Source organism: Hippoglossus stenolepis, chromosome 6 (genome assembly GCF_022539355.2).
Source record: "Hippoglossus stenolepis isolate QCI-W04-F060 chromosome 6, HSTE1.2, whole genome shotgun sequence".
Taxonomy (NCBI): domain Eukaryota; kingdom Metazoa; phylum Chordata; class Actinopteri; order Pleuronectiformes; family Pleuronectidae; genus Hippoglossus; species Hippoglossus stenolepis.
The window spans coordinates 312,352-329,602 of record NC_061488.1 but is presented as its reverse complement, the minus strand read 5'-3'; the positions used below and the strand labels follow the sequence as shown (position 1 = coordinate 329,602).

The following is a 17,251-nucleotide window of genomic DNA, read 5'->3' as shown; positions in this document are numbered from 1 at the left end:
ACGCCCCAAAACTCATAGAAGCTTTCTGAGTAATAAACTGTGAATAAACAAACAGATGAAAACGAGGTTGAATGAAATGACAAAAGAAACGAGAAATAAGGGAATGAAATGAATCTGAAAATTTGAACCTTAATTGAACAAGAATTCTGAGGCAAGAATTAAGATTTCGATCAGAATGAAGTGAATTAGAATTTAACTAAGAAATAAGGAATAAAGGAGCTGGATTTACAGTGAGAGTAAAATAAATCAAGAGGATCAGATGTTCAAGGTCAATGAGGAAGAAAGGAATGAAATTAAAAGAAGAAACGAGAAGAAAAGAAACAGAAAAAGAGACGTGAGGAAGCAAATGAAGCTCGTGAAGCTCGTGAAGCTCGTGAAGCTCGTGAAGCTCGTGGGGTTAGGAGAAATAGGAAATCAATTTATATGAAGAGGAAACAAGTTTAACATGCAACACTTTAAAATCCAGTAGAAAATGAAGTCTCAAATATTGCAGACAGACAGAATCGTAAGAACAAGATGTTTGTGTTTGAGCTTGTTGACAGCTCCTTTCTGAAATAAAGTTATATATATTATTATTTGACATAAAACTCTGACTTCCTTCACTTCTGCTGAAGCCTCTTTTATAACCGTTGTTTACTTCAGAGACCATTTTGTGCGTTCGCCATCTCTCGCGTAAAAGTTGGGATTTATAAAAACAGACTTGATTGGAGAATGTGCGCTAACCCGTGTCTACGAACATCTTGGAGACAAGTGGAGATGCAGACGTGAGGAGGTGAATCGAAGCCGAGTCTGACTTCAACTGTCACTTAGTGTGTGAATGTAAAATCACCTCAGTGAACATGACAGAGATCCCAGCGATGCTTTGTGTTTGATTCATCTTCAAATAATCAAACTTCTCCTTTTTAGGTAAACATGTTGTAAAAAGTAAAGTCACTCTGTCATAACACACACGAGTGAGATGGCTAACGTAGCCGAGGGTTAAACAGACCGGAGATCAGCAACAACAGTGTTTAACCACCAGTGACATGTTGTGGTCAGTTCCTGCTTCAGGCTTATTTAAAGCTCATGTGTTTGGAATTACTTGTTCACATGTTAACATAGAAACGGAGCAGCAATAAGTCACACACACACACACACACACACACACACACACACACACACACACACACACACACACACACACACACACACACACACACACACACACACACGTCATTTTCATTCTCACACGACCATATAAGGCAAACACAGAGCTGTGAAATACATGCACACACTTTAATGTGTGTGGAGTCTGTTCCACTTCAAGATGTGTATTGAATATTAGACAATAACTCTGTGTGTGCTGTCTAAATTAAAACACTTGAATGGCTGAGTGAGATTATTTATGGCAACACACACACACACACACACACACACACACACACACACACACACACACACACACACACACACTGTATAAAGTGTAAGGAGCCAGCTGGATCCACTCAGTGAAGTGAAAAGCAGCTTGAAATGAAATGAGTGGATTTGAAAGAGAGAAGCTTCTGTTTCCATCTGGAGTCAGAACAGTGAAACTTTAAAGTTGAGTTGCAGCATCTTTTCATTCGGGGACGACAAATGGTTCCTGTGACCATCTCTCTCGTTGTCATTGAGGAATCTGTGTCTGTAACATGAATCTTTGTTCATGACGAGAGCCACGTGCAACACGTGCATGGCACCAGCTGCAGCAGCATTCAGTGATGGAGTTTTACAGGACAATAATATTCCCAGTTCTCTCTCGTTGAAGCCTGAACGAATGACTGTGGTAAAAGTGAGGGACACGGATCTCTGCTGTGAGGAATCATCTCATCCATTAGATGAGAAAACTGAAACTATGATGCAGCGACTTCTCATTGTGAGAGGAACAAACTATTTTAGATTGTTGTCATTTCTCCAGATGAACGACATGGAAAGAAAGAAAAGTGGAGCTGCTGCCTGAGTGAAGATTGAAATCATGAGTCAGAGTGAGAGCTCCTCACTTTCCTGCTGCTCTCTGGGGTCAAATCATTCCACTACATCAAGTCCTTGTGAGTGCGACAGGACACGTCTGAGACAAACGTCTCTGAGATATCGTCTTCTCTGCTCCCTGCTCACAACTGCTGAGTTTACTGCAGCTTCATATGAAACAGCTTCTAATCACAACCAAGAGTGACACAGCAGAAGGATGGAGAAGCTGAGGCCGAGGCAGAATTTGAGTTGTTAGATATTTAAAGAGACGAAGAGAGAAACTACACAGGCAGCAGAAAGTGTCCGAACACAATGAAAACACTGTAACACGAGATTCCGACAAATGAAAATGAGAAATGCCAAGTAAAGGCAAAGTGTCACAGGTTCATGTTACGTCTGGATTTTTAATCAAATAGTGTTCAATGACTTTAATGACTTACTGTTGTGCTCCTGCTCTTCTTCTATATTTCCCATGACCATGGCTGGAATCCCAAAAGCCGAAGCCAACACCCACACACAGATGTTCACCACCTGAAGACGTAATGAGATGATGGCGATTAACTTCATCAATAATAAAATCAATATCTTTTACATCAACTTATAGATTCATTCAGTTTAGTCTTAATATTTAAATCAGTTAATGTACTGATCTGTGATCTGATGTCAGCTGGTTTCCTGGAGACGAGAAGGTTTTAAAAAGGACTCTGACTCTGGAAGGGAACTCTTACCTTGGCCTTGTGAGGCGTCCTCATGTCCAGAGCCTTGACCGGGTGGCAGACGGCCACGTAGCGGTCCATGCTCATCACCGTCAGGGTGAAGGTGCTGGTGAACATGTTGTAGTAGTCGATCGACACCACCACTTTACACAGCGTGTTGCCAAACGGCCAGAAGCCCAGGAACACGTCGGTGCCCTGGAGGCATCCGGAAACAGAGGGTGAGCAGAGAGGTGGAGGCAGAAGACATATATATATATAAGATAATATATAACTTTAGACTGTTAATATGTAACTTCAGACAGAATATATAACTTCATATATATATATATATATATAACTGTTGACGTCTCATGACCACACAGCGACTGATAAAATCCACACCACGTGTTTCGGAGGTTTTATCTGTTTTCACCACGGAGATGAAGGAACTGATCAGTTAACAGCTCCTGAACGTAAACATCAAGACATTAATAGTTTAACAGGTTTTCATTCCACAGTCATACGTAAAGTCACTGATTTAAACATGACATGATTTTATACTGGTGCTGCATCATAAGGGACATAAAATAAATCACTCAAACCACGATCATGTCTTAATATAAATGCCAAAGCAACCAAATGAGTTTTTAAGTTAGTGTCAGATTGAAATCCGTGACGGATGCAGAGCTGCACTCTCACACAAACAGTTCATTATGTTGGTTGTTGGGAAACATCTCATGTTCCACGTTCTGTCCACTAAGGAAAGGTAAAGAATAACTAGTTGGTCTTATTCAGGTTCATACCTCGTTAATGAGGGTAAATTAACTAAAGTAAAATATGTTCACCCATGTCCTCACGTGACGCTGATTCACGTCTGTCCTCAGAGATCTGATCAAGTGGACGGCTCTAAGGATTCAAAATGTTTATTTGACACGTGCTCACTGACAGAAGGTGGCGCTGTGTTTCTGTATCTGTTCAGCAACATCAGCCAATCAGAGCGCAGGAGGGACTGAAGGTGGTAAAGGTAGATGTAGTAAATTATTTTTCACTGTACGTCACATGAACGGTTATTGGTACGAACTCCATGCAGCAGACAGGAAGTTCATCGATTAGGATGAGACAGAAAATAAGTTCATCTCTGATCTTTAAAAGTCTGATGTCCACTGAAGTGTTTCACCTGCTCCAGCCTGATGAGTCACTCTGTACCAGGGATGGGTTGGTTTAGGTTTAGTTGGTTTAGGTTTAGTTGGTTTAGGTTTGGTTGGTTTAGGTTTGGTTGTTGGTTTAGGTTTGGTGTTTAGGTTTGGTTGGTTAGGTTTAGGTTGGTTGGTTTAGGTTTGGTTGGTTTAGGTTTGGTTGGTTTAGGGGTTGGTTTAGGTTTAGTTGGTTTAGGTTTGGTTGGTTTAGGTTTGGTTGGTTTAGGTTTGGTTGGTTTAGGTTTGGTTGGTTTAGGTTTGGTTGTTTAGTTTATTGGTTTAGGTTTGTTGTTTAGGTTTAGTTGGTTTAGGTTTGGTTGGTTTAGGTTTGGTTGGTTTAGGTTTGGTTGGTTTAGGTTTAGTTGGTTTAGGTTTGGTTGGTTTAGGTTTAGTTGGTTTAGGTTTGGTTGGTTTAGGTTTAGGTTGGTTTAGGTTTGGAGTTGGTTTAGGTTTGGTTGGTTTAGGTTTGGTTGGTTTAGGTTTAGTTTGGTTGGTTTAGTTTTGGTTGGTTTAGGTTTGGTTGGTTTAGGTTTAGTTGGTTTAGGTTTGGTTGGTTTAGTTTAGTTGGTTTAGTTAGTTTGTTGTTGGTTTGTTTAGGTTTGGTTGGTTTAGGTTTAGGTTTAGTTGGTTTAGGTTTAGTTGGTTTAGGTTTGGTTGGTTTAGGTTTAGGTTTGGTTGGTTTAGGTTTGGTTGGTTTAGGTTTGGTTGGTTTAGGTTTAGTTGGTTTAGGTTTGGTTGGTTTAGGTTTGGTTGGTTTAGGTTTGGTTGGTTTAGGTTTGGTTGGTTTAGGTTTAGTTGGTTTAGGTTTGGTTGGTTTAGGTTTGGTTGGTTTAGGTTTGGTTGGTTTAGGTTTGTTGGTTTAGGTTTAGTTGGTTTAGGTTTGGTTGGTTTAGGTTTGGTTGGTTTAGGTAGTTGGTTTAGTTTGGTTTGGTTTTGGTTTGGTTTAGTTTGGTTGGTGGTTTAGTTTAGGTTTGGTTGGGTTTGGTTGGTTTAGGTTTGGTTGGTTTAGGTTTAGTTGGTTTAGGTTTGGTTGGTTTAGGTTTGGTTGGTTTAGGTTTAGTTGGTTTAGGTTTGTTGGTTTAGGTTTAGTTGGTTTAGGTTTAGTTGGTTTAGGTTTGGTTGGTTTAGGTTTGGTTGGTTTAGGTTTGGTTGGTTTAGGTTTAGTTGGTTTAGGTTTGGTTGGTTTAGGTTTAGTTGGTTTAGGTTTGGTTGGTTTAGGTTTGGTGGTTTAGGTTTGTTGGTTTAGGTTTAGTTGGTTTAGGTTTGGTTGGTTTAGGTTTAGTTGGTTTAGGTTTGGTTGGTTTAGGTTTAGTTGGTTTAGGTTTAGGTTTAGGTTTGGTTGGTTTAGGTTTATTGGTTTAGGTTTGGTTGGTTTAGGTTTGGTTGGTTTAGGTTTGGTTGGTTTAGGTTTGGTTGGTTTAGGTTTAGTTGGTTTAGGTTTGGTTGGTTTAGGTTTGGTTGGTTTAGGTTGGTTGGTTTAGGTTTGGTTGGTTTAGGTTTGGTTGGTTTAGGTTTAGTTGGTTTAGGTTTGGTTGGTTTTAGTTGATTGGTTTAGGTTTGGTTGGTTTAGGTTTGGTTGGTTTAGGTTTGGTGGTTTAGGTTTAGTTGGTTTAGGTTTGGTTGGTTTAGGTTTAGTTGGTTTAGGTTTGGTTTGTTTAGGTTTAGGTTTGGTTTAGGTTTGGTTGGTTTAGTGGGTTTAGGTTTGGGTTTGGGGTTTAGGTTTAGTTGGTTTAGGTTTAGTTGGTTTAGGTTTAGTTGGTTTAGGTTTAGTTGGTTTGGTTGGTTGTTTGGTTTGGTGGTTTAGGTTTGGTTGGTTTAGGTTTAGTTGGTTTAGGTTTGGTTGGTTTAGGTTTAGTTGGTTTAGGTTTGGTGGTTTAGGTTTAGGTTTGGTTGGTTTAGGTTTGGTTGGTTTAGGTTTAGTTGGTTTAGGTTTGGTTGGTTTAGGTTTGGTTGGTTTAGGTTTGGTTGGTTTAGGTTTAGTTGGTTTAGGTTTGGTTGGTTTAGGTTTGGTTGGTTTAGGTTTATGGTTGTTTAGTTGGTTTAGGTTTGGTTGGTTTAGGTTTAGTTGGTTTAGGTTTGGTTGGTTTAGGTTTAGTTGGTTTAGGTTTAGTTGGTTTAGGTTTGGTTGGTTTAGGTTTGGTTGGTTTAGGTTTGGTTGGTTTAGGTTTAGTTGGTTTAGGTTTAGTTGGTTTAGGTTTGGTTGGTTTAGGTTTAGTTGGTTTAGGTTTGGTTGGTTTAGGTTTAGTTGGTTTAGGTTTAGTTGGTTTAGGTTTGGTTGGTTGTTTAGGTTTATTGGTTTAGGTTTGGTTGGTTTAGGTTTGGTTGGTTTAGGTTTAGTTGGTTTAGGTTTGGTTGGTTTGTGTTGGTTTAGGTTTAGGTTTAGGTTTGGTTGGTTTAGGTTTAGTTGGTTTAGGTTTGGTTGGTTTAGGTTTGGTTGGTTTAGGTTTGGTTGGTTTAGGTTGGTTGGTTTAGGTTTAGTTGGTTTAGGTTGATTGGTTTAGGTTTGGTTGGTTTAGGTTTGGTTGGTTTAGGTTTAGTGGTTTAGTTTTGGTTTAGGTTTGGTTGGTTTAGGTTTAGTTGGTTTAGGTTTGGTTGGTTTAGGTTTAGTTGGTTTAGGTTTAGTGGTTAGGTTTGGGTTTTTTGGTTTGGTTGGTTTAGGTTTGGTTGGTTTAGGTTTAGGTTTGGTTGGTTTAGGTTTGGTTGGTTTAGGTTTAGTTGGTTTAGGTTTAGTTGGTTTAGGTTTGGTTGGTTTAGGTTTGGTAACTCATCATCTCACTTTATGACCCTTAATGAAATGACACATGTTTCTTCTGAGCGCTCATAATGTCTGTAGGACACATGTGACGGAGGTGGGTACCTGGAACGGGAGCGTAGCGAGGAACAGAGAGTCAGCCAGAGCCAGGTTGAAGATGTAGATATTCGTGGCCGTCTTCATCTTCGTGTATCTGAGGAGAGAGAAAGCTCATTTTACAGAGGGTAACATGCTCACATGTCTGAAAGGTGTGCACGTGGCTGCAGGTGCACTATCAGTATGCACGCCGTGTCTTTGTGAGGAGCTGCTGCTGATAATGAGATTTGGTCGATGCTTTAATCCAGAGCAGCAGCAGCAGGAGTGAGGACATTGTTCACCAGGGAGAATCAAACCCCCGAGTCCTGACAATCTACAAGTCAATAAAGGCCGTCCTGTCTGCTGGTGTATAACTTACATACATTTAATAATATCCAAATACAAACTCTGTGGTTACATTTCACATTATACGTTTATGCAAATGATTCATATAAAATACAGTATAATGCTCTTGAATGAACAATATCAAGAAACACAGTTACAATGTTTCTTCAATGTGCTTCATTCCTTTTTCTTTGTATTGATTTGTGTTCATCAGCTTTTCTTCCTGATTTCATTTGCATCACAACAACATAGGGACCAGCTCGTTTAAATGCAGCACCACAGTTCCAGCCTCTGCAGGCGTCCTCCTGGAATAAGACAATTTGTCCAACATCATCTGGACTCAAACTTTAAAAGGCAACAACGTCCTCTGAAAACTAAACCTTAGAAAGACGAAACTCAATGATTCAGCTTTTCTGAAAACATGAAAAGTGCTGGAGCGACACTGTGATCACTTTGTCCTCAAGGTGGCACTAGATGGATGGATGGATGGATGGATGGATGGATGGATGGATGGATGGATGGATGGAAAGATGTATAGATGTATAGATGCTTATAGCTTAGCATCTATACTTATATATATAGCTTATAGTTAGAGCCGGTCCAGGTTTGTCTTAGACCTGATCTTAGTTCTGCTGCTATAGGTCTAGAAGGTCGGGGACACATGACACATGGAGCTTCTCTTCCCAGCTTCTCCTTCCTCTTCTCCATCCTCATCACATCAAAGATATTAATATCTCATCAATACATGTTACTGACTTGACTTCTTCCCCGGAGTCCCTTTGCCTTATCGTCCACAGATCCACATGTGGATATGATGGTGGATCGAGAATCAGAGATCCTGATCTTGATGGTGGATCCTGATCGTGGTGGATCCTGATCGTGGTGGATCCTGATCGTGGTGGATCCTGATCGTGGTGGATCCTGATCGTGGTGGATCCTGATCTTGGTGGATCCTGATCGTGGTGGATCCTGATCGTGGTGGATCCTGATCGTGGACTATGATCACATCAAGACTGCTTGATATATAATATTTCTCCTCAGATACTCGACCATTACTGACAATAATCCATCAGTTCATTGACCTTCAGCTACAAAGTGTTTATTCTAATCAAAGCTGTAAATACTCTGATCTCTCTGATGTTCTCTGTTCCACGGGACATCTGTTCACTTGTGTCCGTCCTGGGAGACGGATCCTCACGTGTGTCTCTGAGGTTTCTACCTTCTTTACCTGTTAAAGGTTTTAGTAGTTTGACTCTTGTTGAGGGTTAAGGACAGAGGACGTCTCACCTTGTTAAAGACCATGAGACAAACTGGGATTTGTGAATATGAGATATACTAATAAAACTTGATTGACTGACACGCACACCTCACATGCGCAGCTCTAATCAGATGCGTCACAAACAAACCCGAGTTGGAGTCTCAGGCTTTAGACTCTTTGATCGTTATTATCGACGTCTTTGGTTCAAATTAGACTGTGTGAGATCACACCAGTGAAAAATATCAGGATTCATGTTGTGGAGCCCAAAATAATCCACAGAAAACTGTTTGTGAAACATCAAACTAATGATTCAATAAAAAGATTTACCTTCTCTAATTATTTGAGTTGGTGTAGATCGGGTTTGTCCATCTTTCGAGTTTTGGGCTTGAAAAGAAAAGTCTTTTCTGTTCCAGCTGCCCTGAATAAAACGGTATAAAATAAAGAACGCGTTGTGATCACATGTTTCTCATCCACCCCCTCCACTGTCCCCCTGCCTTCATTCACTTTGGCCTCCAGCTCTTCTCCACTTCTTTGTTCTCAACTCATCTCTTCTTCCTTTCTCTCTATCCCCTCCTCCTCCCAGTTTCACATGTTCTTCACTCATCTATTCCTTTGCATCTCAACATCTGTGTCTTTCCCTCTTTTATCCTCTCATTACCTCCTTTTGACTTTGACTCTGTATCTCTCTCCTCTTATTCACTTGTTATGTCTTCACAGCTTCAGCTCGCTCATCCTTCCTGCATGAATCTTTTAGGATTTTCGGTTTTAATGACTTATTTGATTATATAAAAAGAGCTGAGACGTCATGATTGACAGCTGCGACTGACTCAGGATTGGTCAAGTGCGTGTAAGGGCGGGACCTCGACACCGTAGTCCGTCCCCCGATCAATATGCACAGACTCTGACTGCACATGCACAAGATGGTGGAGTTTGTATCTGTCATAGTTTGGCTTCATTTCTTTTCCATCTTAATTTAGAGTTTATGTAATTTATATTTCAAAGTGACATCCAAACACTGAAAGATAAAAGGACACAATCCCATGAAGAAAATCTGTGGCAAACATAAAACTGCTTTTCTCGTTTGGACACTGCAGCTAAACTCTAAGATCTGACCCTGCAGGGACGGAAGACACCGCCTCATCTGGACCACAAACACTGAACCTGACGTGAAGTGTCACATTATCTTCAGCTGAACTTTGGAATGAGTTTCTTCACAGGACAACGACTGTGGGGTTTTATCTTTCAGAGTCTAATCCTGTTGTGAAGGGATAACGGATGTATGAGGCAACAGGCCCCTGCAGGAGCACGGCACCAGACAAATCCTGAAGTTGTTGTTTCTTTGTGTTCTTTCTTTCTTTTTGTTTTCATCTTCCATCTCATTCTGTTTGCCTCAAGTTGTTTTACATCTCTTCATCTCTTCTGCCTCTTTGTGGTTCTACGTCCATTCTGCAACTCCTCCCTTCTTTCCTCCCTGATTTATTCTTCAGTCCCTCCTGTATCACATCTAAATATGACTTCATCTCTTCTTTCTCTGCATCCTCCCCCACCTCGCTCCCCTCCCTCTCTCTGCGTACTGCGGACCTGCAGGCCGACCGTCTTCAGAGAGAATATTTCATGGCAGCGATCCTCCTCCTCTCTTTACATCAGAGACTGAGCGCTGTGTCCTCTCTCTCCTGCAGAACATCTTGTCTTCTCTAAGACTCTGGGTCTCTTGTCTTCTCTCTTTCTGTCTCTCTACTCTGGACATACAAAATCTCTTTCGGGAATTTCTACCAATGTTCTGACCTGTTCCGTAAACGATCTCATTTCCCTCTTCCCTTCCTCCCCTTCTCTGTCTCTGTCCTTCAGTGAAAGAATGAAAGCAGCAGCAGAGAGACGAGGAGGAGAAGAATAACAGAGGACATCGTGGGAAAGGAAAGGACAGAGATTGAAGCCCCAAGCAAAGAGAAGGTACAGGCAGTAATTCAAGCTGCTGTCAGACATGCAGCTCCAGATGAGTATGTGTGAATGCAAATGTCTGAGTGAGAGCCTCCAGAGTTTCTGCAGGAAGTCCAGAGGAGCTGATGTGAGAACACAGCAGGAGATCATCTGCAGGACTCACAGGGAGCGAGTCAGAGCGTTGATGAAGCTTCTAACACTGACAAATCTCTCATGTAAACATGATCACATGACCTCTGCAGCAGAGGTAATACGTTACGTCTGCTGCTCCGCCCCCACCTGAGCCTCACCTGAATCCTGCAGACGATTCCTTGTTGTGAACGAGTCTGAGCAGAAAATCTGCTGCTGCGTTGTTCATGTGTAAAATAAAAATTCCTCTGAAAAGGACGTGTATAGATGAGTTCAGACAGAAAGGTCCCCCCACTGGCCTGACGTATAAGGAGCGTATTGCATGAACAAAGATTTAGGTTCAGCGATAAAGAGGCTGCACAGCTGAGGATGTGTCTGATTATACAGGAACATCTTGTTTACTCTACATGCACGTAAAAATAAAAAGCACAGAAAGTGTTCGCATATGAGACACATGATTCCTTCATGCACAAGATAATGCAGGTGTTTCTACAGGAAAGGAATATCACACAGAAGGAAAAATACAAAGACAGCGAGAAAGAAGCAAATCAGAAAACACAAAAAAGTATTTTTGATCAAAATATGTCTCAAATCTAATAATTCCTTTCAAAATAAAAGATCAGGAAAACTGGACGGGATAAAAGCTGTGACATCGTAAAATATCGTAAATATTTCTCAATAAAGTTAAATCTTGGTGACTGAATATTCAGAAAAGATCTTAAACGTCTGACATCAGTAACTTAATAAGTCGGTGGCTTTCATCTGATCAGATATGATTGACAGCAGCGTTTCCCTGGCAACGCGACCCGTCTGCTGTCATCAGCTGATGACTATGTCAGTTTAATTTTTTCTGTTTTTAACAATCCTCAGGTTCTGGTTCAGACTTTTACATTGAGTCGTTCTGATTGGTGTTGGGGGCGAATATGTGCACATATGCCATATTTGTCATATCGAACATTATGTAACTACTGTTCCTACGCTGGTGAATGAAAACAAAGCTAAGCTAACTGCTAGCACTGTTAGCATTCCCTGTCTGAACTTCAGGAACTCAACAATCTCCAGAATGAGCAGAAAGATTCATCTTCTCTATTAAAGAGGGTCCAGTGCTCTGCTGTTTCCTCAGGCCTCTCCTGTCGACTGCTCTTTGACCACGTCTGTTTCTTCAATAAACACAAAGTCAACTCAATCTACAGGGAAACACCAGCACATCACCTGAATGCACAGTCCACTTTTAAAATGAAAGAAAACGTGGTAAAGCTCAAATCTATTAAATAAAGAAAAAATCTGTTCATTTTTATGGAACTCTTCTTCCATTTAAAAGTCAAACTGCATCCATGATTCCAACCTCTCCACATTAAAAGACTTCCTGCACGGAACAGACACTGAATCATGATTCTGAATGTTTAGTTATTCATAGAGATTCTGAATGTGTCCACACACACACACACACACACACACACACACACACACACACACACACACACACACGGTGACAGTGGACAGGAAACGAGGAAAACCTTGTGCACATATATAATATATGGTTAAATCCCTGATGACCTCGAGGTGGGGTCACACCGAGGAACTTGTCTTGTCTGAACCTGGGGACTCAAACACAAGTCACATCCAGACAGCTTCTCCAAAAGACTTGAATTCAGTTGGTGTACTTCCAGCTGAACATTAATGCCTCTTGCTTTTTGCTTCTCCAGCCTCACGTCCCTGTGCTTCTGCCTCATTTCCTCTACGTCTATGAGGCTTTATTGTTCGTTTATAGAGAGGAGAGCAGAAATCCCATTTTCAGTGAAAGCGAGTCCTCGTGTGTGGAGCCACTGGAGACAGATAACATCATCCAACCAAACGAGCTGAAGAGGGAAACAATCAGCTCGTAGATATCGCTCTCCATATGACTGATGTGAATCTTCCTCAGTGAAAATCACATCGATCAATCTGCACAAATTCAATAACAACCATATGAAAATAACAAAAATCACAAATCTGTCTTCCTCATTGAGGCCATTTTCTTTTTCCTTCCTTCCTTCCTGAACCAATTGCACAAAGGAGACAGTCTCCTGCTCAGATCACTGTATTAATACATCAGCTCCTCTCCTTCCCCCTTTGACACATGTTTCTCTTCTAATCTTCATCCCCCCTCCCCCTACTTTCATCTTTATGTGCACGCAACTGTGATCTTGCAATTATTAAATGCAATGGATGGATTACCTCTCTGAACCTTTCAGGAAACACATTTGCAGCTGATTATGAAATATGCTGGATTTGCTGGTGAGGGCGATGTGGGCGGCACCAGTGATTCCAGGTCACAGGAGGGAGATTCAAAAAGATGCTTCAATTTAGTCTGTGTTACAAAACTGTTGCTTTAACTTTTAAATTCTTTATTTTTTTATCTTTTTTATATTTCTTTATTCTCTTGTCTCTCTTTCTGACCTGCTGCTGTAACAATGTGAATTTCCCCGATGTGTGGAAAATAAACGACCTTACAACAATGAGAAAGAGACATTTCTGTTTAACAAGAACAAACAGCTGAAACACAGACACACAATATATGTTGTGTAGCTGTCGTATTTTAGAACTGTTGATTAGAACTATATGATGTCATCATATAGTTCACATGATGACTGACGGGAGCGATACAGATAACAAAGAGTTTCATAATGAAAACAATGATGAAAATATAAATGAGGAAAATGTTTGAGGAGGTGGAAGGGGGGGGGATCTCTGCAGGCTTTCTAATTTTAACTAATTTGTTAAAACCTGTTCACGAGGTTTAGGGAAGAAGCTTTTACAATAGAAGCCAATATTGAGTCTATCAAATGTTTTTATTTCATATTTCAATCTGATTCAGAAGCTGAGAAATTCAAGTTTTTTTAATTATGTTAGAAAGAAGAAAAAAAAGTTTTTTATTCAGAGCCTTAAGTCATAAAGGGTAATAAGAGCAATAATGAAAACAATTACCATATTACACAACAATACATATATTATTATTCTATAAGACATCCAATTAACAATCCCCTTCCCCGAGCTGAATAAACCAAACCGACATGGGGAGGACTGGTACGTGCACTGGAAACAAACTGGTTATTATCCACATGTGGAGACTTGGGTTTGCTTTGAAACTACAGAAGTTCAGTTTTTTATTGTTTCCTTTTTTCAAATAAGAAGCTTTGTCCTAACACCATAAACCACAGTCGATAAAACCTTCATTTCAATCGGAGACGACACTGGAGAAACGCTTCCTTCACGATGTGGACACCGGGTTCACATTAACAGAATGAATATCTTCTGATTAAAGACACTTCTCTGTCTGACCCGACGACCTGCTGGGTTTTATTCATCCATTTGAAAAACGTCTGTGGTTCTAATCTTCATCCATCCAATCTCAGATCTGAACGATTGTTCATCTAATTCAGTCACGAACATTCTTCACGTGAACAGAGCGGAGCAGTGAAATGACTTCATCACATGTTCTCTGCTCCATCTATTCTTCATCTCTGACTTTTCTTCTTCTTCATTTCACACTGAGCGTCATCTCTCCATTAATGGAGGAGAAGTCTGTGTGATAACGCTTTCATCTGCTGAGCTGTTCGCTTTCAAATATTAATCTTCACTTTGAATTATTCACACACTGCAGGTCTGCACTGTCGGCTTGAAGGAGCCGTCACTTGTGTGTGTGTGTGTGTGTGTGTGTGTGTGTTGTGTGTGTGTGTGTGTGTGTGTGTGTGTGTTAATCAGAGGTTGACTATGTGTTGATCTAAACACCACAGAGACAAGTGCAGATGATCTCATCGCTGGGAAACAGGACAAAGGCAGGAAGTAAAGAGACAAAGAAAGCAGAGCCCTTCAATTCGGACAAATCTGCAGGATCAACATCATTTTACAATAATCCCATTTGTTTCAGTCTTTGTGTCGTCTTCCCTCTCTTCTCTCCCTTTAATGACAGCGTTTTATAAAAACCTATTCATCTGTTTCCTGCCACAGCAGAAGACCTTTCACATCCCTGTGTGACTTCCGAAGAAAGAGCTCTTGAAGAAAAACCAATTCTGGATCACAATCTCCCAATCCCAGCTCGGTAATATGATCGCAGCCCTCCTCCTGTGACATCAGCCACGTTTCTCTCAACCTGTCAGCGTCTCACAAAGCTGAGGATGTTCTATTATCTCCGTGGAGCCGACAGGGGATTCAAGCGAGCAGCGAGGGATTATGGGAAACGCATGCTGATGTCAAACTGTGAATTCTGGTTCCATGAGGCTTTTAAAAAGAAAGAGTTCAGTTGTAAACACCTACGTGTGTTGTCCTGGCAGCTGAAGCCGTTCACACTTATCAGAACCTGGGGTCATGTTCGCTGATAATAAACATTGGAGACAAAGATCAGTATTTATGTTCAGATCTTAGGGGAAACAAAGTTTATTTTCTCAATTCAAGTGTCGTACTTTTGATTATATTTGTGTTTTCTTGTTATTTATAGTTATTTCGAATAAAATGTTTAGTTCAACTGTCAAATATCATATTTAATTTCAAGGCTATATGTTGGCCCACAACTCGGTATCATACCCACTTGAAGTATAAGCATCAGCACCCACACATCTCTGGTGCTTCCGTTGTGACCGAAGACAAAGAAACCAAGAAGTTACTTTTATAAGTTATTATGAAAATAAAAATGATTAATGACGTTTCTGAATTTTTCTGCCCTCAGTTTGCCTCTGTTTATTATTATATTTATTATATAGTTATTATATTCAAGGTTTCCAAGAAGGTGTTATTTTATTGAAGTTGAGACATTTAACAGTTGTATATGTATATATATGTATTTATAAAAAATGTGAGAATATTTTAACAACTTATCATTCAAGAGAAATGTTAACAACTCGTATCCACAGGATGATTTCTGATGGTTTGGATTCTCGACTGTATAAAGATGTTCATGGCTTCTGGGTTCGATGCTGAAGTGTCTGAATCCTGAGTTTATCTTCTCAGTCTGATTCTCCACAGACGTCTGCAGCTCATCAGTCTGAGAAGAAGAAGAAGATCAGAGCTGCTGGAGTCACTGAGATGTTCCTGTGGCTTCAAGACACAGACATTCCCCTCAGGACCCGACTCAGCACTTTAAAATCTCTTTGTGGTAAAACCCTGTCGTCTGAAACACTTTCCCTGTTTCATGAGAATCTCTCACCTGCGTCTTCTCCCTACAAGGTTTCTCCTGAGTTTCACTTTATCAGTAACAATATACATAATACTACTTTTCTTGAGCTTCATTTACTCTCAAAACATTTTCTCCTAACTGCTCACACTTTACAGCTCATGGCTTCTTTTCCTGCATTCAAATTAAAAAGCCATAAAACATTATTTTCCTGCAGAAGCATTTGAGAGCAGTAACTGATTTTCAGACGGGGGAATAACCAGCTTCTAAACCTTCTGGTTATTTACCTAATTATTCATGTTCCAACTTCACAGATGGTGTCATCATCACAGCATCACAACATCAGCTGATGTATCAGAAACTGATATGAACTTTTATTTAACAGAATAAACTGCAGAAAAGATGTGAATTTATCTTTATATTTTTCAATAAAAGAATTATTTTCTTAATTGAATTTCTTTATTGTGTTGTATTTTTACAATAAAGTTTATAGTTAATCTGATTATAAATGATCTTTTCTTTGATAAGAATATTTTACAAATCATTACAAAGTTTTAAAATGTATTTTGATGTTAATATTGGCTGATTATATCAAGTTTAGAATATTTTTGAATCCCTAATATCAGCATCAGCCAGTAAATATCACAGGATAGATGGTTTATTTAGTAAAGTTTAGTTGTGTATTTACCTTCACCTCAATCTGTTATAACCGATATATAATTAAATCTGATTTTACTTGAAGCATAACTCGTCATAACTTGAGAAAAAATAATATGTATCAAAAAACAAAAACTAAATAATTGACCTTACTGACAAACTGTCTAAATAACGTGTGTGTAAGTACAAATACTTTTCAGATGAACTTTTGATTTCACGTCTACAACCAAACGAATCTATTTTTCAGCTCCAGCTTTAAAAAAGACCTTGAGAAGACACGAGCGTAAAATCAATCTAGCATCTGTTCGTGTCCTCATCACGAACGTGAAGGTGACGATTAGCTCCAGTCTCACACTCGTTCAGTTCTACAACCATCACAGCTGTGTCTCCATTAACTCTCTTTTTAAAACCAGTTGCTTTCTGTTTCACTTTGTAAGAAAACACTGGAAGAATCAACTCCGATCCATTTGTTGTGCTGTTTAATCGTCAGAGCCACAGCATCCTGAGGAAGTGAAGTGGAGGAGTGAGAGATGAGTCTGTGTTCAGACCAGTCACAGGTTCAACCCCAGTTCAGAACACCTCTCCCGGTGAAGCCTCTGCTCAGACTAGAGCTGCTCAGGAGACACAGTGTCAACACAGCATATTGGACATGGTTTGGTCAAATATTAGAAAGTCCTGTTGTCTGTTTTAATGTCGAAGAACAAACTGTCCTGAAACATCTTTTAAACCACAACTCGTGGTTGTATCATCGTTACACAGCAGCCATATTGATTCTGGGCACAGACCACGTCTCACTGTTTCTAATGAGACCGGCTGCTCATTTTAAACCATGGATATTGACAATATTATGACTCAGGATTAAGATGCTCACAATCTAAAGCAGGGAAATGATAAATATGTTTCCTTCCAGTCTGTCCTCAGCCTCCGGACGTCAGCAGCGTGTCTCACAGACGTTCTTAGAGTAAAACAAGCTGTGAACTGGTCCGGTGAATCCTTACTGGTGGAGGTTTGTCCTCTGGTGGAACGAGATGCAGCCTTTTTGTTGTAAAGCAGTTGTGGTCAGTAAAACATTAT

General features: G+C 40.1%; 1 protein-coding gene across 1 annotated transcript in view; it reads right to left on the bottom strand.

Annotated features, from left to right (window-relative positions):
* The window catches only part of oprl1 (opiate receptor-like 1), a 50,325-nt gene that overhangs the window by 7,421 nt on the left and 25,653 nt on the right, over nt 1-17,251 (bottom strand). The window contains exons 3-5 of the mRNA XM_035160461.2: nt 6,732-6,819; nt 2,712-2,894; nt 2,424-2,514 (exon numbers count right to left, since the gene is read on the bottom strand). Of these exons, the coding sequence (XP_035016352.2) occupies nt 2,424-2,514; nt 2,712-2,894; nt 6,732-6,819 (362 nt within the window). The remainder of the gene's footprint in view (nt 1-2,423; nt 2,515-2,711; nt 2,895-6,731; nt 6,820-17,251) is intronic.